Source organism: Talpa europaea (assembly GCF_964194135.1).
Source record: "Talpa europaea genome assembly, chromosome: 3".
In the NCBI taxonomy this organism is placed as follows: domain Eukaryota; kingdom Metazoa; phylum Chordata; class Mammalia; order Eulipotyphla; family Talpidae; genus Talpa; species Talpa europaea.
This window is the reverse complement of record NC_140069.1, coordinates 21415172-21437786: the sequence shown is the minus strand read 5'-3', so window position 1 is coordinate 21437786 and position 22615 is coordinate 21415172. Positions and strand designations below refer to the sequence as shown.

Genomic DNA, 22615 nt, shown 5'->3' with positions numbered 1-22615 from the left:
ACAGATAATTTTATATCATAATTTTGTTTATCAAGTCATATATTTTGAAAATATTTTAATTAAGAAAAATAGTCCATCCTCAAAAGAATTGTGCAAATCGGGAAAATATCAAATATAAAAAATAGTCAACCCCATTCTTGTAATATACTCCAACATTCCTGCTCAACTTCTGTTTCCTAACTCTAGATCTTTCCTTTCTTCTCTCTTGTCTGCAAGGAGGAATTAGTAGCTTACAACTCACTAGAATGAACAGGTCTGGAAAATAATGAATGTTGAGGAAAATAACTAGCAACTATTACAATGTATATTACAATGCATATTATAGTGAAATGCATATATGTGTTTTAAACATTAGTTTTCAAATACCAGATCTTATTTTGCTTTTGGAATTAAATAGATCTATCTTTAAATGCATCTGCAAGTATTGGAATTACATTGTTTGATTTTTTTTTTTTTAAAGGTCCACCAGGAACTGAAATTCAGATCTCTGGATCTAATTTGGGTGTTGATGTCTTGGAAATTTCAGTGATGATAAATAATGTCCCATGTAATGTAACCATGGTCAACGATAGTGTGTTACAGTGCATCGTTGGAGATCACTCTGGTGGCACTTTTCCTGTTGTGTTGCATCATAAGACCAAAGGCTCTGCCGTGTCCACAGTTGCATTTGAGTACCCACTAGATATTCAAAATATTCATCCAAGCCAAGGTAGTCCTGAACATGTAGCACCCTAGAAATATTTTATGTTGTTTGAGGAAGCACTTAGGTTATCTTGGGAAAGGAAACATATTCTTTAAACAGGGTCAAAATTTGAATTCCTATGACATAAAAATCTTTCATTTGTGTATCGAATAGGGAAGCATTCAAGAGTATCAGTCATTTCAAAATATGAGTTTAATGCCTACATTTTACTTAATGTTATAATGTTAAAATTTAACCCTACTTAAAATGGCCAAGGTACATGTGAAAGTTCTTTTTTTTTTTTTTAGTAATGTTAAGACGTCACTGGCTTGTAATTATGTCTACATAAATAAGTACTGTTTTCTTTTTAAACAAAGTATAACCAGTGTAGTCTTAAGTATAATAGTAATTAAAAAAAATTTTTTTACTGCTCTGAAACTCTTTACCATCTCTTTAGAAGGAAATTTTAGTTCCAAAAGTTATTTAAATAAATGGTTAGATACACAATTACTCAGTGAAGGTTTTCATGAGACTGTTGCATTGTAAAGGTCTGATATGATATGATATCATATATGTGATATGATACATAATTTCAGTTAAGAATCTTTCATATACTCCAACTTCCATTTCAGGTTTTAAAAGAAAATTAAATATAGACAGAGCAGGTTTTCTTTTAATTATCTGTGTTTTGCTGTTTCTCTTTCCTACCTAGGGAGCTTTGGAGGAGGTCAAACCATGATCCTGACAGGCATAGGGTTTAATCCAGAAAATTCAGTTGTATTAATATGTGACTCAGAATGTGCAGTCGACAGGCTTATATCTGATGATAAAACATTATTATGTAAAATACCACCTAATAATGGTAAGTTGCCAGGAAAAAAAAATGGCAGTCTTTAAAAAATGGTTAATTTTATGAAGATTAGAGTCTGAATTTCTCTTTTCAAGTTTTTGTGTATTTTGGAGTAATTCAGCATCTTTATTACTGCTCTGATTTTAAGTATTCAGAACTTTGTTTTCTAGGTTTATCTGTCTTTAAAGATTTATAACTTTTAGGGTTGTTTGAAATGCAGTTTTTCAGTTTATCACATAAACAGTAGGCTCTTAGTTTATGAAGCATGCCTAATAGAGAACACATTTTAGTTCTCATTGAAGTGTTAGATTAGTTCCTATTTAGAGAGTTAGATAGGATGGTGTAATGGTTATGAGTGTGAACTCTGTTCGCCAAGGTTCAAACCCAAGCTCTTTTTGGGGTAAGATAGTCAACCTTCCTGGGCCTCAGTTTCCTCATCATGAAAGTGAAAATAATGACAATAACTATTTTATAAGATTACAGTGAGATTTAGTAAGTTAATATATAAAGTGAATGTTATATGAAAGATGTGCTAAATGATTTGATAATATCACTTATATTTATTTTTATTTAGTGATTAAGAGATGGACTCTGAGTAGCCTCTGCATCTGTTTTGCCACTACTGTTTCACCTTTAACTAGCTAACTTAAATCCCCTCTGCTTCAATTTTTCCATCTATTAAATACACATATAGTAACCCTCCTCCAGTGGGTTGTTATGTGTTTTAAATATCTGGTATTTTCAGATGGTGCCACTAATATGTAGAATACAAGTAACTAAGCTAAGAATAAGATAAAGACAAGCTTAAAAACTAACCCTTGAAAGCTTAACTACAGAACGGAAGTATCAGGGAGGTGGGGCTCCGGGAAGAGGGATAAAAACAAAGAAGGAAGTACAGTGAACATGGTGGTGGACTATGGGTGACTTCATGGTAGGTATATTATGGCGATAATACCAGATGGGGTATTCTAGTATTACCTCAATTGAAAATAAATAAATAAATAAATAAATAAATAAATAAATAAATAAATATCTGGTATTTTAAATTCACAATACATTTTAATTGTCTAACAGTTTAAGTAGAATCAAGGGGAATATCCCAGATGATATAGGACATATTTTACATACAAATGTTTTTTAAAAAAAACTTTAAAGAAATTTGGCTTCTTTCTCTGATTTATTAGACAAAGAATGTTGAAGAAATTGTAACTTTTTATGACCAGGCTTGTTTACCATTTCAACATCAGAGTTTGTATCCTGACTTTTTTTTTTTTAAATGCAGCAGTGCTGTCAAGATTTCTTGAGGTTTTTAGGTTGTCTGAAAACTAGCTCTGCTTCCTTTTTTGTTTTTACATGTTTTTATTGGTTTCTGTAGTTTTTCTGTCTCTTACCTTGCTTTCAGCTGTCACTCCTTCCTATTGTCTGTATGCCTGCCGTTAGCAGTTCCTCCTTCCTTCTTGATGTAATTTGCCATGTTGGATTGTCTAGGGCTGGAAGTCTAACAAGCAGGTTTGTAGAATCATCGGTGTAAGACACTCCAAAGGTGAAAGGATTTTTTTTTTGAACCTGTGATAATATGCATGAACCTGATGAATTGACAATGGCAGTAGATCGGTATGATTACACACATATACTGGAAAGTGATTTGGGAAAGGAAGATGTTATTGAGGATGTTGGAGGTTTTGTAAATGAATAAGAATGGTACTCAATTGACTCCTCTTATCATAGGCAGCGGACCTGAGCAAGCCTGTGAAGTGAGTGTGGTCAATGGAAAGGATCTGTCACAGTCCATGACTCCTTTTACATACACTATGTCACTGACTCCACTCATCACTGAAATATCTCCCAGGAGAGGCAGTACAGCTGGGGGCACCAGACTTACAGTCATGGGTTCAGGCTTCAGGTAACTGTCTACACGTGTACATACATTGGTGCTTATTTCCAAACTCAAGTCATCATGCCTGCTCTCTTGTATGTTAAGACGGAGCTTAAATATAGTCTGTAATGTGTAACCATGTGCTCAAAAGTCATGCAGGAGGCATGTAATCATACTATAGCTAACATATATGGACTACTTAATCTGTTACAGCACGTCCCTACCCCATTCCTACCTTCCCTTGTTAGATATTATATTTAGACCATTTTATAGTATGGAGATTGAGATTAGAGAGGTTAAATAATGTCACGAATCCTAGTAAGTGTCTTTAAAAACATAAGTCACCTTCTTGTTACACTTTCCTCAACATTTTAACAACAACAATGAACTTGCTTCATTGGGCTGACGAAGCACCTCTTCGTGCATCAGGAATATTTCATTGTCATGGCCAGATTCTTTTTCCCTAAATATATTCATTATTTGCCAAAAATTTTTGTACTTTACTGTCCTACTGTCATTCTTCAAATGGATAAGGTTGATTTCAAAATCAAAGAAGGCAATTTTAACTCCACAAATATTTATGACTTAATCTTGCATTTTCAGATGGAGATTAAAGTCTGTGAATTGAATGAAACGTCACATAGACAAAACAATCCTGAAAGTCTCTTGTGAAGTTGCCTGTTTGGAAACTGGCAAAGAATCTTTCAATAAATTGAACCCAAGGCAGTTTTTCCCCAATCCTGAAATGCCTATTAGTTTGTGCAATTTTTTTCTGCTGGTCTCTTGATCTCCTAGGTTACCTTTTTCTCAACAAATATTTTGAAACCTTACTACTGAAAAAAATATGTCAGTCTGCACTTTGATGAATGTAGAGTAAGATCTTTATTCAATAGTGCATATGGCCATTAGGGTTTGACCGTGTGACCTAGAAATTTAAAAAAAGCATCTAAGTTCTTTTTCTTTTTCAGTGAAAATATGCAGGATGTTTCAATCACCATAGCTGAAACCAAATGTGATGTTGAATATTCCAACCAGACACATATCATCTGCATAACAAATGCCCACACACCTTCAGGGTGGGCTTCGGTGCATGTCAGTATCAGAAATGTCGGCTTGGCCAAACAGGTAATAGCAATAGTTGGGAGGTGATGTAATTGGTAATGGAATTTTCACTGTTAAAGTCTCCAAAAACCAACTGAGACATGACTATATAATAAGATGAAAACAGTTTATGTTTTTATTGCTTATTACTAAAATTTTATTATTTCAGAGTTTTAATGAGTCTGGGTTGGGGGCTAACTGGCAATGGATGTTTTGCTTTATAACATACTTAGAATAGGTTATACTTTACTATGAATTAAAGTATCTATTGTTTTAGAGAGGGTTTTTTTGAGAAATTGAATGTAAAATTCTTATCATAGCCTCTAAATTTAAGCCTCTCATGTTCTATTACAGGGTAAAGCTGACTTCCTATATGTCGATGCTTGGTCCTCCAACTTCTCATGGGGAGGAAAGTCTCCCCCAGAGGAAGGGTCACTCGTTGTTATTACAAAAGGACAAACAATTCTGCTGGACCAAAGTACTCCTATTCTGAAAATGTTGCTTATTCAGGGTAAATGTCTGAAAATATGTTTATTAAATTCTGAATATGGAATATTTCTGTGCAGTTAATTTAATCTGAATTACTGATTATGAGCTTCAGTCATCATATCATGTGCTTAATACAGAGTATAGTTCAATTATATGGTTGTTCCAAGTAGATGCTTTTAATGAAATAAAATATCAAAGTTTGTATTGTATAGGCAATCATTTTTTACAGTTAAATGTTTCATAAAACCTTTGTTTCAATAGCAATGTGCATGTGTGTGAATGTGAGTGAATGTGCTTGCACTTGTGTAGTTGGCAGCATTAAAAGCTAGCTCCCACTTAGAAAAACACTGGGATAGTGGGTCCCCAGGGTTGTAAAATCTTAAAGAGGTGTTAAATTCTATACCAATGACACCCCTGACTCCTCTTGGATACTAGGCTGTGATTCTCTCCCTTGCCTGTTAACCTGCTGTCGATTGTTACCTGCAGTTCTCTCTGCTTCTTGATATTCTGTTTTTACTATAGAAAATAAATAACCTGAACCCTTGTAATTACATGTAAAAGAAAGAATAACTCGGAAGAGAAAGCACTTTGGGCTTTAGTGTATAAACTTTGTCATAATGCCTGCAGCTGTTTGAAGACCTTTGCGTTTTATTTTTGTCTTTTCTTCTGGGATTATAGTACTATTTCATTTTTGAATTTATTAACTGTTCGGGCTTTGGATAAGTAAAAATTGACTTTTTACAAATTTATGTCAGTTTCATAAAAAATGGATTGACATACATTCTTTACTGTTAATTAAGCTGTAGCTACGAATTAACAGATAAATGTTCAGAGGTAATGATATTATAATAGTTTCTAAAAAAGTGCTATTCTTTAACTTTGTTTTTGTTCTTACCTTATATTCTGAGGCCCTCTGTAGAACTATAATTCATGTAGCTGCACATTTTTAATAGCATTAAAACAGAAGATGGTCAAAGGGAAATAACCTGTCCTGGGATTTGTGTTTCTATAAACTTCCTCTGTCTTGTTTGAAGTTTTTATACTAAAATGAAGTGATATGCACAGTAATAGCAGGATAGGAGTAAGAAATTAATGTTATTCTATAATTTAACAAACAATTTTTAATAATAATTTTCCTCTGAAGTGCTTTTAAATTTTATGACTTATAGGTGGAACGCTAATATTTGATGAAACTGACATTGAGCTCCAGGCAGAAAATATTCTAATTACAGATGGAGGCCTTCTTCAGGTATATGGCAAATGTGGTAACATTTTCATTTTTACCTTTCTCCCTTTTCTTTTTAAAATACTGTCTGCAAAATGGAGCATTAATTATACTAACCTCTCATTAGTTTATCTTTGTGTAGGTCTCTGTTATTAATACAAAGTCCTTTTAGGAGAAAAGTTACCCTGAGTAGTCTTGTGCTTTTAATGGAAAGATAATAACATATTATAATGGGACAGAATTGAAAATAGAGCAGAAAAAGAATATAGCTCTGCAGTGTGGTTTAAGGTAATGTATACTTTCCAAAGTTCAGGCCTTGTTTATTTGGCACACTAGAATATTTGGGTGGTTTTTTTTTTGTGTGTGTGTGTGTGTGTATTTTTTTTTTTTCCTTTTTGAAGAAGGAGTCTGAACACTGAACAACTGCTATTCTCAAAATGGGGGGGGGGGCATGGCAAGAATTACTTTTCAGTGATTAGAATTATGGATCTGTGTTTAACTTTCAGAACAATGCCTGCCAAATCTCTTGCAGATTGGTACTGAAGCATCCCCATTTCAACACCAGGCTGTCATTACCTTGCATGGGCATCTGAGGTCTCCTGAGCTCCCAGTATACGGTGCCAAAACTCTGGCTGTGAGAGAGGGCATTCTGGATCTGCATGGTAAAGTAGGGGGGCTGTCCTATTATAATATGCCTAAATTAAAACATCCCTGATATTGCAATTTCCTTCTTAACCTTCTTTATCTCTGTCCTCCCCTTTTCCAGGGGCAGCCCCTATATATGATCAAGAATCAAGAAATAAAAACCAATATCACTCATGGGGAAGCTATTTAGACTTTTTGCTTCCACTTTATTCCTTTCCATTTGCTCCCATAATACCTTCTGCCTCATTTAATACTTACCACAATACCTACTGATTGTTTACTGCATTCATTTATCTATATGAGAAAGCATTAAAGTTTGGAGGTAGAAGATTGTAAATTCTTACCTTTGTATTTTTAAATGACTCTTTCTAAAATAAAACCGTAAATTTATGGTCATATTTTTCTCTAACTATATTTTGGAAGATTACCAGCAAGTAAAAATGATTCTGATCATGTTTGAATTATCATGGTAACTTAATAAAGGAAGCTTGGTGTGAATCCTTTGTATAATGATGTTTTCTACATTCTAACAATTTGTCTTTCGTAAATTTAGAATGTAAAAAAAATTAATTTATGATGTATAAACATCATGTTCTATTTTGAACATGAATGTTCTGCATTATGCTTAATTCACTTACTAGTATAATTTTCAGAAATTCACACATTTATTTTGTCTTTAAATTATAAGCAATTCCTGTCAACAGTGACAAAGATAATAGTTCTCTTCCCATTTTATCACAGACATCACACTGCATTTATATGTGTTCTTATAAAGGTTATCATAAACAGACTCTATCATTTGCAGAAGAATTTTTTATTTCATAAACACATATATATTATTATAAACTTTATTGCTAGTCTTATAAAGTATTTCTTTTATAGTTGTACTTCCTTTTTGAGAAAGGTACAAAGTGCTAAGGTAAAACAAACCTTCCAAAAATTGATTTGAATAAGAAAAAGGTTATAATACCCAAAGTTCTCAGTGAGAAAGCACATCTTAATGAGTCCTGGGTTTGTATGTTGATCCAGGTCTGCCAGTTCCTGTGATCTGGACATGTTTGGCTCATACTGCAAAGGCTGGGGAAAGGACTTTGATTTTACAAGAAGCAGTAACCTGGAAACCAGGAGATAAAATTGTAATTGCAAGCACAGGACACAGGTATGATGTTTTCTGGACCTGATAACTTTGATTTAGAGTAGAGGTTTGTTTTTGAATATGGAAAAGAGGGATGAATCAGAAGGACAATAACTATTTAATTTAAATTCAAATCCTCTAATAAAGAAATATGAACAGCCAAGTGTGTATTTACTAAATATTAACAGGTGGTTGATCACTGGTATGTTGTTTGCATTGATTGAATTTACAGTAAGAAAAAAAGTATAGGGCCTCCCCCGTGGCACAGCGGGTTGAGCGCCGCACTGTGAGGCTGTCCGTAGCCTCTGTAAGGCAGGTTCAATTCCCTGCTGGCCAGGGAGAAACCCACATGGTGCGGCAGACCTCTCCTACCTCGCCCGTTGCTCCACTCAGCAGTGTCTTTGGTCCGTCTGCCTATTCTGCTCCCTGCTTTATCTCTCACCCTCCCGCACCTTTGACCTGTACCCCAGTTCTTGTATAAATAAATAACTCTTAAAAAAAAAAGAAAAAATATCAATTTGAACCTATAAGGTAAATATATATCAATAAAATATCTTGCTTTTTTATGGTTATATTATATTCCTTTATAAGATTTTAATTGAAGGGAGCATTCTGCTATTGAAAGTTATTAGCAAGCATCTGACTTGGAGCTTTAGCTAATGATTTATGCAAAAAATGTATATGAACTTCCTTGTTTGCAGTCACCAAAAAACTTGATTCAAAGTAGCTAGTGAACTATTTTCTTACTCTATAGCATTGGCAATGGTTTCCATGGAGCAAAATTGTTAGTAAAGTTTGAATACAAGGGAAGAAGTCATTATAAAATGAATGATGATTAACATGACCTTTTATAAGTCTGACATTTTGCAGTTTAAACTGGTTATGACCCTTAATTTCTGTTTAATTATATATTTTAGTAAATAAGAAAGAAAAGGCTAATATAGTTATACCAACAATATTTTTGGGGAGAGGGTGCAAGAGGAGCTTTAATTTTGCTTAATTTTTCAAATTGCAGGTAATAGCAAAATTGCATATGTTTTTATGCTTATCAGGGAACACAGTATCTTATGACAAGACATAGCTGAATTATATTAAATCTGTGACTCAATTTAGAATTAAAATTCAAGATGGCCTTTTGAGTTTGCCATTTTTCAAGTTAAAAATAGACTTGCAGATGTCAGGAAGAGTAAAACGTATACTTAGCTTTATAAATGACCATTTTTTTCGCCCTTGGAAGAAAATTTAATTACATAATGGCAAAAATGAAATAGGAGCAAAATGATAGGGTTTACTAATAGAATGGAAAGTCCTCATTTACAGCTTTTCTCTGTGAAATTGAAGTGTAAGTTCAAAATTTACCACATAAAAAGTATACTTGAAGAAATAAAAATTAAGGAGTTCCCTACCAAATTTAAATCAGTGTTCATTATTTCATCAGTAAATGGTATTTGAGAGTTTGTAGAGCCTCTGGTTAACAACACTGCTAACCCATACTAAAGATTTATATTCTACCTGTGGAATTACGAAATCAATGACATTTGTAATTAGGGAAGTGGCATTGTTGGAAAGACACACCTATACATTCATAGTCATATATTTTTAAATAAATATCACTGACCCTAAAACATGTGCAGGTTATCCACCAATGTCACCACAATAAAAATTGATACTATTTTTTAAAAAATAAATATCATTGGGCCTCCCCGGTGGCACAGCGGTTGAGCGCTGGGTTGCGAAGCTGCCTGCAGCCTCTGCAGCGCCGGTTCGATCCCTGGCTGCTCCCCGGCCACTGGAGGAGGGTCCCACATGGCGCGCAGACCTCTCCTGCCGCCCGCTGCTCCCCTCAGCAGTGTACTTCGGTCCTTCTGCCTGCTCTGCTCCCTACTCTGGCTCTGGTGAATTCTCTCGCCCTCCCGCACTTCTGACTGTACCCAGTGCTTGTATAAATACATAAAATAAATAAATAAAGATAAATCTTAAAAAAAAAATAAATATCATTGTGATGGCTGGAAAATAAATAAGAATACTACTTTGTAAGTCAGCCTGCCCAGGTTCAACTCCCAGCATTACCACTTAGTAGGCATGCAGTCCTATTATTTCACTGTGCTTCAGTAAAATTGCAATTCCATTAACATCAATCTCAGAATGAATGCAAGAATTAAGTGGGATTATATGTGTAACACTTAAAGCAGAACTTGGCTCCAAGTAAGTACTATAGGGAGTCAAAAGGACAAATAAGCACATCTGTCATAAGACTGCAATGAGCTCTGATGGGGCATGAAACAGGGTGTACTGGGTATTTAGAAGAAGGACAGGGAAAGGTAAAAGAAGTGACCCTTAACCTATTTCTCAGATGATATTTGAATTGGTATATAGTGGAAATAAAAGATTTTCCAGGGGAGAGGAAAGTCAAAGGGAATGTCAGGAAAATACACATGTAACTCCCCTAAGCTTATCTGGGTAACAGCACCAATCACAAACCGATCACAATATGGTAGGCACAATACAATTAGGGTTGACAGATGTGTCTCCTTAAAGTCAGGGGCACTTTCTACTTGGTGCCCCCAGCACTAAGCCCTGAGTCTAGAAAATGGGGTAGGCCCTCAATAAATTTATTATTGAATGACTAAATACATGGATATGTGTAGTATAGATCAGTAACTCCTTTTGCTTGGCCAGAACTTAAGGTGTACTGAGGGAATGGTGGAAATGAGACCTCTGAAACATTGCCTCAGTCATTTCTTTGTCATGCTCACAAACCTCTAATGGTTTCCCTTTGTAATGGTTTCTCAGCCTTAGCACTTCTGACCTCTTGGACTGGATAATTCTTTATTGTATGTCATAGGATTTTGGAAACATCCTTGGCTACTACCCACTAGATGCCAGGATCACTCTCCAGTGTGACATCCAAAAATTGTCCATGTGTTGCCTTATATCCCCTTGGGGGACAAACTCATCCTCAATTGAGAAGCACTGAGTGTGATCCTCTAATTTATAGATGAAGTTCTTTTAAATACTTTATAGGATTAGTGCAGATCTATGGACAATGGATGTACCAGGAAAATACCTGATTGAAATGCATCTGTAAATGTATGTAGAAACCAGTAAAATGCTCTATTCAAATTACTTTTCAGAATGTTGTATGGCATTAAACATTTTCTGTTTTACAAAGTGTTCAGGATAGCATAAAGCAAATATACCAGAATACTATGTTGATTTATATTAAAGTGAATCTTAAAAAATTTTTACAGACACAGTCAACGAGAGAATGAGAAAATGACCATAGCATCTGTATCTGCTGATGGCAAACACATAACACTGACTAATACACTGAATCACACACACCTCGGGATCACTGTCACACTTCCTGATGGAACTCTGTTTGAAGCAAGGGCAGAAGTTGGAATTCTTACCAGGAATATTTTAATAAGGGGATCTCATAATATGGAGTGGAATAATAAAATCCCACCATGTCCTGATGGATTTAATGCAGGTAATTTTAGCAACTATAGTGTATTAACTCAAAATGCAGAAATGTTCCCTGGGGGCAAAGTCATCTCCCAGTTGAAAGCCCCCGAACAAGGTTATATTGTGGTGATCAGTATTCCAAACCACAGTGATATATAATGAGAAAGGTATGTTGTTCATATATGCAACATGTGTTCAATATGGGTTAACAGGGGTCTCTGTTCATTGTAATTATTCCAGAATCTAGGCTGATGGAGGCTCCATTGCAACCCGGCTCTCCATGGTCTCTGAGACAGGAGACAAGATGGCTGGAGACTCAAGCACCAGCATTAAACTTTAGTCCTGAAATGACACCTATCTCTTCCATTCAAGTGTCATTAATCAGAACTGATTCCATGACTGCTATGCTTAACTGGGTATAGCACAAACCCTTTTATACCCAGGAGTGAAAGAGAAGTGGATATTGGTGAAGCTTCATGTTTACCACAGTTGTTACATATGTGTGTGTGTGTGTGTGTGTGTGTATTTAAGAAGCAAAATATATTTTACTAGTCTCTTTTAAATATTTTACATAATCATTAATACCAGTACAATCCTATAAGCAGTTAAATAATAAGAGATACAGCACAGATACATGATTTTTTTCAATGGAAAGTATAGTATTAGACAGAGTTACCTGGATTTGATGTCATATGACCTCTATTCTGATTCTACATCATCTGCACCAAGTCTCATGATGCCCTTGAAAATCTAATTTCACCCTGTTTAAAGTAATAATACTTACTATTCAACCTACTGCTATAGTTGTATGAACTAAGCAAGATAATGCATATTCTATTTCTATACAAGTATAAGATTGCATGAATTATGTTAAGTCCCCAAATTTTGGGAGGAAGCTTCAGAGATAATAAAACAAATACCTTATCAGTATGCATTCAACCATTCAAATATTTAGTATCATTGAAAAATGCTTTAGTAAGTATTTAGAGAATGTGAAAGGTGAACGAGATGGGATATTACCATTATTATTATCTACAAAGAAGTGCAAATGGTTATGTTCCAGAATAAGATAAAAATTTCATGTGAATGAAAAGATATAATTAAGTATGAGGAGAAATACCTTCATATAGAGTATTTTGACATGGCTTTTCTCTATGATGTCTTCAAAACATTTTTTAAAGGTGAATTTGCTACCCAGACATGTTTCCAAGGAAAGTTTGGTGAAGAAATAGGAAGTGACCAGTTTGGAGGCTGCATAATGTTTCATGCTCCTGTACCTGGTGCTAACATGGTGACTGGAAGAATTGAGTATGTAGAGGTAAGGGTGATGTTATACCGAAGGTCATCCATTTCGCAAATGTATATTGAGTTCCTGCTGTTTGCCAGATGTTTATACTATGGTAAAGGAGAGAGATTAGTCAACAGACAATTCTATTAAACCTAGTTTTTCACTCCATTTTCTCACACTCCACATCAGTAATTTTTATCTACTCTGTGCACAAAATTTATAGCTTATATCCATTCTTTTTCTACTATCTTCATCTAATTCCTGGTCCACTCCACCATCAGCTCTCACTGGGATATCTAACTGGTCTCCCTGCTTCCATCTTACTCCAGTGGAATCCACAGCAGAGCCAAGGTAAAAATGTTTATGTATAAATCAGATTTTTAACAATCTGTTCAAAACCCATTATTAACTTTATATTATACTTAAAACAAGAATGTTTGGGTGCCTCCCTGGTGGCCTATGGGTTAAGTCTCAGCACTATCATTAACTATGGCCTGAGTTTGATCCCCAGCCACGTGGTGCCACAGACCTCTCCTGTCTGGCCTGCTACTCCCCTTAGCAGTGTATTTCAGTAAATCTTCCTGTTCTGCTCCCCACTCTATCTCTGGTGAATCCTCTCCCTTACACCTCTGTCCTGTACCCCCGTTCTTTTATGCAAAAATAATAATTGGTCAATCAATCAATAAAAACAAAGTTTGAGTCTTTCCCATAGGACCCACATGATCTGCCCCTGAGCTGGACTCTGACTGTACCTACTGTGATTGTCCAGTGGCTCACAGCATGCTCGCCACCTGACCCTTGACCGTGTCAAGCACATTCCTGCCTCAGCATCTTTTACACTTGCTCTTCATTCTGTTTAGAATGTTCCTCCACCAATATTTCCATGGCTCACATTCTCATTTAGTCAGGTCATTTCTCTAAAAAGATACAGCAGAATGGTTAATGAGAGCACCCACTATAGGATCAGCCCAACTTATTTTTAAATGAAGTTTTGTGACAATGAACAGACTTTCTACACTTCAATAAATGAAGTTAATGACAAGTGCCTGTTTTCATTGAATTGTGATGAAGTCTGTGATAATGTTTATAAGACATTTTGCACAGTGTCTGGTGCCTGGTAATCCTTCAAGAAAGGTTATTATTATGTAAGAATCAAAATGAAGGGGGAAAAGACATCTAAGAGGTTTTATTATTAGCCCAAAATGAAAAGCAGAAGAGTCAGAGATGGTTTTTGTTTGTTCACTCATTTAATATCAAGTATGGCTGTTACATAATGAATAAAATAAGGCAGAGTGGGAGCCAAATAATGTTTTCAAGGATAAACATGAATAATACTAACAGATTTATGTGTTAATAATAATGTGTCAATGATAATATAAAATTAAAGATAAGTATTTTGAAACAAAATATGTACCAGCAAATCTGAGTCCACATGTATCACTAAAGAGCTGTGATCTTGGCTTGACAGATATTCCACGCTGGCCAGGCTTTCCGGTTGGGGCGATATCCAATACATTGGCACCTGCTTGGAGACTTACAATTTAACTCTTATGTAAAAGGTTGTGCAATTCACCAGACCTATAACAGAGCTGTTACCATCCATAACACACATCACCTTCTGGTGGAGAGGAATATTATATATGATATCAGGGGAGGAGCATTTTTTATAGAAGATGGTATTGAACATGGTAATATCCTACAATATAACTTGGCAGTATTTGTACAGCAAAGTATGAGTCTTCTGAATGATGATGTGACCCCAGCTGCATTTTGGGTAACCAACCCAAACAACACTATAAGACACAATGCAGTTGCTGGTGGCACTCACTTTGGCTTTTGGTACCGAATGAACAACCACCCCGATGGTCCATCCTATGACCGAAACATTTGCCAAAAAAAAGTTCCTCTTGGAGAATTTTTTAACAACACTGTTCATTCTCAAGGTTGGTTCGGAATATGGATATTTGAAGAATATTTCCCCATGCAAACAGGATCTTGTACTTCTACAGTGCCAGTACCTGCAGTATTTAATTCACTCACTACTTGGAACTGTCAAAAAGGAGCAGAATGGGTCAATGGAGGTGCCCTTCAATTCCATAATTTTGTGATGGTAAATAATTATGAGGCTGGAATTGAAACTAAGAGGATCCTAGCCCCTTATGTTGGAGGATGGGGAGAAACCAATGGAGCAGTGGTTAAAAATGCCAAAATAGTTGGTCATCTTGATGAGCTGGGAATGGGGTCTGCATTTTGCACAATGAAAGGCCTGGTTCTCCCATTTAGTGAGGGCCTGACTGTATCTTCTGTGCACTTTATGAACTTTGACCGTCCCAACTGTGCAGCTCTGGGTGTGACATCCATCACTGGAGTCTGTAATGACAGATGTGGAGGCTGGAGCACAAAGTTTGTTGACATCCAGTATTTTAATACACCAAACAAGGCTGGCTTTCGATGGGAACACGAAATTGTACTGATTGATGTTGATGGTTCACTGACAGGTAATGTTATATTTTAAATTTTGATTAAAACACATTGGGAAATATGTTTGTACTAATACAGGGAGGTAAAATGTCAAACAATCATAGATCTTATCTAGCACCAAACTTTATCGATGTTTAAGGTATACACCAGCACTAGGCACAGATGAGATATTCTTTTCAGCAGGAACCACAAATGCAGTCTCTAATTTTTCCTTTTTCTCCTGCACTTGCATTTTGGTTTTTGAATTAGCAGCATATTTTGAATGATATTTATAGAAACATTGATCTCCTCCATTCATACTCAATTGCACAAATGAAAAATTGCTTATCTGACTACCCAAATTCTGCAGTCATATCCCACGAACTTGTAAATTCTAGGTTTATTTGAATAAGCCATGTGGACAAACTGGATATATTCTGTTAAAATACTTTAAATGGAAGAAGTGAATTACAGGCTTGCTGTGAACCTTTTTTTTCCAATCTAAATTCTAAATTTGGAATTAGTTCAAAGAATATGTTAACTCTAGCAAGAAATTCAACACACTTTGTGGGTTACATAATTTTCAATTTAAGTTCAGGGTATATCACATTTTCTGTAAATATTCAGAGATTCCAGAACTTAGTGTGCTTATAAGTTTTTAATGATAAGGATTTTTCTAAATAAGATAGCAAGGGTGTGTGTGTGTGTGTGTGTGTGTGTGTGTGTGTGATTTTGCATAATAATTTCAAAGAGAGACAATTGATAAGACTACAGATAACAATTTACTTTTGAAAGGTGAAGAGTCATCTCAACTTAGAAACAGACTGCGGTTTTTACAGACTGAATTTACAGACTATATTTACAACTATAGAAGTTGGCTTTGTCTCCTGTTCTAATTGTGACTTTGAAAGAAAGAACACTTGAATGATTCTAATATACAAACCTTTGTGTTAATCTTTATTATTTTATTTAATTCAGCTGAGATGTTTAATGTCAGTTGGCAGTCTGTTAGTTAAGAGTACAGATTCTTTGGTCAGACTGCCTGAACTTGAATCTTTCCACATGTCCTTGACTAAGTTACTAATCCCACTACCCATCCCCTACATTGGTTCTCATGGGCGCTTCAGATCCTGTGTTTCAGCTACATCCACAATAAACTTCCTGACTGGAGTCCACTGTGCTAGCTCTCCTCACCCCTGGCCAAAAATTACCGAGCCATTTAGATTTCATTAGTGGTCCTATGGGTCATCATGTCTGTACATTATAGACTAGTTGGTGTATTCGTTTTCTAACATGAAATAGAAAATATGCTGTTTGTGTTCATTTCCAAGGTCATGAAGGACATACTGTCCTTCCCCATAGCTCACTGCTGGACCCTTCTCACTGCACTCAAGACGCCCAGTGGAGCATTGGCTTCCCTGGGTCTGTCTGTGACGCTTCAGTCAGCTTCCACCGTTTAGCATTCAACAAGCCTTCTCCAGGATCACTGCTGGAAAAAGATGTGGTTCTCTCAGACTCCTTTGGTAAGTGAACTGTAATAATTTGAATTGCTAATTTAGGTGTATTTTTCTAAATTTCATGGTCTCGTATTTCTGAATTTTTGAGGTTGTAGCTTTCTTGTAGTGTCTCTGTGTGCTTGGATTTCTTTCACCCTTCAAAAGTTAAGTGTTCTGTTTAACTGCTAAACTGTGAATATATTGAGAGTAACATCAGTTAACTTATATTTCTGCCACACATAAGATATTATAACTAAAAGGGCTCAGTAAGTATTGAATGAGATGGAATTCATTGCAGCACTCAAGCAATATTGCAGAGTAAAGAGCCTCCCTGGGTGTGCAAGGGGTTAAGACACAACCTATGAAGCTATCCTCAGCCACTGCTGCACGAGTTGGATCCGAGGCCAGGGAGCTACCCACATGGTGCAACAGACCTCTCCTGACTCACCTGCTGCTTCCCTTAGCAGTGTATTTCAGTTGATTCACTTGTTCTGTTCCCCACTCTGTCTCTGGTGAATCCTTTCACCCCCCTCCACACACACATACCTCTGGCCTGTACCCCAGTTCTTGTATGTATTAATAAATAAATCTTTAAAAAAATATTGCAGAGTAAAGAATGCACCATAGCAGGCACTTTTTAACATGACGTGAAGACTTAATCAACTTTAATAATTAGGCAAGTTTGACTTTTTATTGTATTTCCATTGAAATTAAATAAATTAAGTTACTACTAAAAATTAAAAACAGAAAAAATAGTTCGTTTGCATTGACTTTATATGTATTTTAAATGAATCAAAAGTTCAATAAGTATACTAGATCAGAGGAGAAATTTAGTATAACTTTACATTTATCTTTATATGTCATTCTCAAAGCATGTCAGATATGATGTCCCATTATGTAAATATATATATGAAGTTAGAATAGATGGCAAATTAATTTGAGACATTTACCTTTAATGATACTATTTTTTTAAAGATTTATTTATTTATACAAGAACTGGGATACAGGCTAGATGCGCAGGAGGGTGAGAGGATTCACCAGAGACAAAGCAGGGAACAGAACAGGCAGACTGATGAAATACACTGTTGAGGGGAGCAGCGGGCAAAACAGGAAACATCTGCTTCGCCATGTGGGATTCTCGCTGGGCAGCTGGGATTGAACCCGTGCTGCAGAGGCTGCAGACACCTTCACAGTGCGGCGTTCAACTGCCTGCACCACCAGTGAGGCCCTAATGATATTATTTTTTTTTTTTATAGAGGCATATTTTTATTTATTTATTTGTTTTGTTTATACATGCACTGGGTACAGTCAGAAGAGCAGGAGGGTGAGAGAATTCACCAGAGTCAGAGTGGGGAGCAGAGCAGGCAGAAGGATGGAAACACACTGCTGAGGGGAGCAGCGGGCAGCAGGAGAGGTCTGCGCGCCATGTGGGACCCTCCTCTGGTGGCCGGGGAGCAGCCAGGGATCGAACTGGCGCCGCAGAGGTCGCGGGCAGCTTCGCAATCCAGCGCTCAACTGCTGCGCCACCGGGGAGGCCCCCTAATGATATTATTTTTTTAATATCAGCTTCAAGGAGTTTGTATTTAACTTCAGAATGCTTAAATTAACATGATGAGAATAGAATAAGTACAGCCAAGAAAAACACAAATAACTAGGAACCGTGAAAATGTTTTACTTATAAAACTGTACTGTCAAGGAATGTCAGTTTAAAATGTAATTCCATGCATTAGAAATCTTCAGTGGAGATTGGGCCTGCCAAATAAAGAAACAAATTCTAGAAGTTTTGTATAATTTTAATTGACTCTTATTTGGCAGCAATTGTTTTGTCACAGGCTCTCGAAATTCAGTAACTTAAACCTAAGTCATTTATTTTGATTGACATGTCTTGGTTGATCTATGCTGGGTTCAACTGGGTGGCTCTGCTTGATGGTGAGGATCCAGTGGACTTTCCTCCTTCCCAAGGTTGAATTGGGGCTGATCCATGTGTACATTATAGTTTTCAGAGTGAAGGGGGAACTGCTGGGGGAGGCGCTTCACTGTCATGTCAGAGGCTGGAAGGCAGAGGCCTTAGACAGCCAGCCTCATGTAGCAAGGACTTCTCAAACCTTTGCAAGTGTCATTCTGCAAGAAAGTCATCCAACACCCACAGGGTGAGGAACTGTCTGCAATGTCTTAAAAAGGAAGTGTGGATATTTACTGACAGTACCCACATTGTCAGAGTTCTCATATACTTGAATATTTTTGGAACCATAAATTTTTAGTGCCTGTGCTCATGACCCTTTCAAATCTAATCCTAATACTTAAGTCCAGTAATTAATGAATTTGGTTCCTTTTGATACTGGATTATTTTTTTGGCTTGATTCTGAATTATTATTTTTCTCTCCCTCCTCCAAAATAAAAAGGATGACAGTTTATTTTGTAATCTTGCTTCTAACTTTTCCTCTTTAAATTTGTAAATGAAGAGGTTGCCCGTTTAAAACAAAATTCCTTCAGAAATGGAAAGAATGACTAATTACCTATCTTTTCTTTAAATTATATGAGATCTTTTTGAATCTTCTACTGAAGTTTTCAAGCTCTATCTCATGATGAAATTATGTAATTTTCCCATAGTTTGGGTCCAAGTTTGGCATTCACAAAATTTAGGTATCATGGCCAGTGATAGGGTTAGGTCTGGATGTAACTTAGTTCCTTTTAAGATTTCAAATCAAAACTTTCCATTAGTAATTGTTAACTCATTAACTTAACAAGTAGAATAGAGTCTAGTAATGAATCCGAGTTTATGTCTGCATAGTCACAAGAATTCTGAAGAATATAGTTCTTAAAAAATGGAAATGAAATTATATTTTAGATCCGTGATAGTTGAAGAATCATTAATATATTTAATCAGTTTTGTCTTATAAATTGGTATCATGTTTCAATTTAACTGTCCCTAAATAAAGGTGTTGCCTCAGTTCAAAATTCCAAGTGAGGAAGCATTTTATGTTTCCATTAAGTGTGTCAACATTGGGGCTTTCAGTTAAAGATATTCAGAATATGAGAAACAAAATACTGTACTGAACTCTTAGAGACTTCCATAGACCAAACAGATATTTTACATTAACCTTCAGAAAATGAGACATTTCTGTGAGGTCGCAATTGCTGTTATTTATTTCATGTTTCCTTACAGGCACAAGCATTATTCCCTTTCAGAAGAAACGACTGACTCACATGTCAGGATGGATGGCTCTCATTCCAAACGCCAAGCATATTAACTGGTACTTTAAAGGTGTAGATCATGTAGCCAATATATCATATACATCTACCTTCTATGGCTTTAAGGTAAACAAGGGGCTATAAAATCCATCTTACAGTAATTATGACTGCATAGTACTCACACGTAGTCTACACTCTCATCCTTACCCCAGGTGTTGGGCTGAGAATGTCCTTGCCTCCAATATAGATTTGCCAAAGTCCTGCTCACTTTCCATGACCCATCTTAAATCTAAGAAAGCCAAAACATAGCAACCCAAAGCAACTTGTTTAAGAATCAGAAGTAAACAATTATTCTGCCATAAACCCACAGCACTAAGCTTCTGTCCTATAATTAGTATCATGATAATATCAATTTTTTACTGCCTATGATGTTTCAGGTAGCAGTTAATGGTTTCATTATCTTTATTGTGAAATATATAAACACAGAATATAACAAGCCATGTCCTGTATGCCCACCACCTTGCTCTGTCTGAGTCTCACATTTTATTTATATTTACTTTCAAGTTTTTAAGATATAAGCATTTTTGATGAAGTGTAAGTTGCCTTTAGATTTACTCTGATCATATTACCATCTTTAACAGTAGCCAGTTAAAGATGGCTTTAACCTGAACTGTCTTTTTATGTTCTCCTGCCTGTACTACATTTGAGTGCAGCCAAAATAAAAATGCCTAGCATTGTTTTAAATGTTATAGAAATGAAATATTGTTTAAATACACACATATGTTGGTAAGTATGTGTATATGTAGATAGAAAGAGAGGAAGGGAAGAGGGAGGGAGAGAGAGAGGAGAGATAGTGATATTAGAGTTACCATTATTGCCATAGAAATATTAAATGTTAATAAGAAAAAATATAAATGCATGATTAAAAACAAATAAGTGCTAATACAGGGGCTAATTAATTTCATCAAATTAATGTATCATGCAGGGTATAAACATTAAACTAGTCACACTTATTTTTACCAACTTACAGGAAGAAGACTATGTAATCATATCTCATAACTTCACACAAAACTCTGATATGTTTAATATTATTGATATGAGGAATGGCTCTTCAAATCCACTGAACTGGAATACTAGCAAAAATGGAGACTGGCACCTTGAAGCTAACACTAGTACTCTATATTACTTGGGTATGAATACATTGGGCAGAAGTGATTGTTTTGTCTAAAGCTTCATCTAAAGGAGGAGAAAAATTGCTTAATGGACAAATATATTATATAGTGCCCAGTATATAGCAGAATCCAGTAGATATTTGAGGAACAAAAGCACTGGAGACAAAATTTATGTTGGAAAAATCCTTGAATTAAGAACTTACAATTTATGTTTGGAGATGGCACCAATTCTCTTTATTTCACAAAGTTAGAGGAAATGAATACAATAAAGTGTCATATATATTGTTTCCATTTTTATCATTTAATTATTTTGGAAAGTAAAACTATTCAAGAATAAAGTTTAACTGAATTCTAAAGTTTGAGTGTTTTGTCAGGCTATTTTGACTTATGTGCTTTTCAGTAAGACGTGCATTTTGTGAGAATTTCTCCATAGCTATTTCATACATTTGAGTTATGCCAAGAAACCGTCTGAAGACTATTTTCAAATTGCTATGATTTTTTTAACATTCAAATATTTTGATCATTATGTTAACTAAAATTGCTTTTACTTCACTTTCAGTCTCAGGAAGAAATGACCTTCCTCGGAACCAATCCATTTCTGGGACCCTGGATCCTGATGTGAAAGATGTTGTTATTAACTTCCAGGCTTACTGCTGTGCTCTCCAAGATTGCTTTCCTATGCATCCCCCATCAAGAAAATCAACTCCCCGGAAGCGACCAGCCACATATAAGTATATAGGCCTTGTGATTACTAATACTCCAATAGCTGTGACATAATAATCACTTTCATTTGACTCCTAGGTGAGGAAGACATGTCCTTCTACACAATGTGTGTAGGTCACAAAAATGCTTTCCCACTTATTGCTTCACTTGACTCTTTTTTTTAACTTTTAAAAAATTTATTTATGCATACAAGAACTGGGGTGTAGGCCAGAGTGTGGAGGTAAGGGGTGAGAGGATTCACCAGAGTGGGCCGCAGAACAGGCAGATCGACTGATATACACTGCTGAGGGGAGCAGCCAGTGAGAAAGGAGAGGTCTGCCACGCCATGTGGGTGCTAACTGCACACCATGTGGGTGCTAACCCATGCCATGTGTGTGCTGGGGATTGAACTCATGCTGCAGTGGCTGGCGATAGCTTCATAGTGCTGTGATTTAACCCCTTGCACCACCAGGAGGTCCTCACTTGACTGTTTATTCCACCCTGATGAGAAAATGAAAAAAATCTCAGAAAAAATATGTGTGAAAGTTACTGGTGAGCTCAGACTTGCATATTAGATCTGACTTATTAGACCACCTCTCGTATTACCTATGTGAGCAAGCTGAAGTACAGTGACCCTGAATGAATTACCTGACATCAGAGAATTTCATGGCACACGCAGAACAGCACCAAAACCTCAATTTTTTCATGAATACATTGTTTTCTGAGTGAGAGCTCTTACTCATGGTTAAAACTTCTAATACAACTTATTTCATTATATTTTAAATTTTAGCTTCATCAATATAAGTTAATTCTTACAGGTAAAAATAAATGTGC

The 22615-nt window shown here is 35.9% G+C and overlaps 1 protein-coding gene across 1 annotated transcript in view; it reads left to right on the top strand.

The window, feature by feature from the left end:
* PKHD1L1 (PKHD1 like 1) overlaps positions 1–22615 on the top strand; it is a gene marked incomplete at both ends in the record, with an annotated part of 139420 nt that overhangs the window by 75431 nt on the left and 41374 nt on the right. Inside the window, 15 exons of the mRNA XM_084229761.1 lie at positions 461–709; positions 1395–1544; positions 3261–3435; positions 4377–4533; positions 4864–5020; positions 6168–6247; positions 6756–6885; positions 7898–8027; positions 11255–11496; positions 12653–12789; positions 14228–15257; positions 16551–16742; positions 19882–20033; positions 20938–21097; positions 21639–21810. Of these exons, the coding sequence (XP_084085887.1) occupies positions 461–709; positions 1395–1544; positions 3261–3435; positions 4377–4533; positions 4864–5020; positions 6168–6247; positions 6756–6885; positions 7898–8027; positions 11255–11496; positions 12653–12789; positions 14228–15257; positions 16551–16742; positions 19882–20033; positions 20938–21097; positions 21639–21810 (3313 nt within the window). The remainder of the gene's footprint in view (positions 1–460; positions 710–1394; positions 1545–3260; positions 3436–4376; positions 4534–4863; positions 5021–6167; positions 6248–6755; positions 6886–7897; positions 8028–11254; positions 11497–12652; positions 12790–14227; positions 15258–16550; positions 16743–19881; positions 20034–20937; positions 21098–21638; positions 21811–22615) is intronic.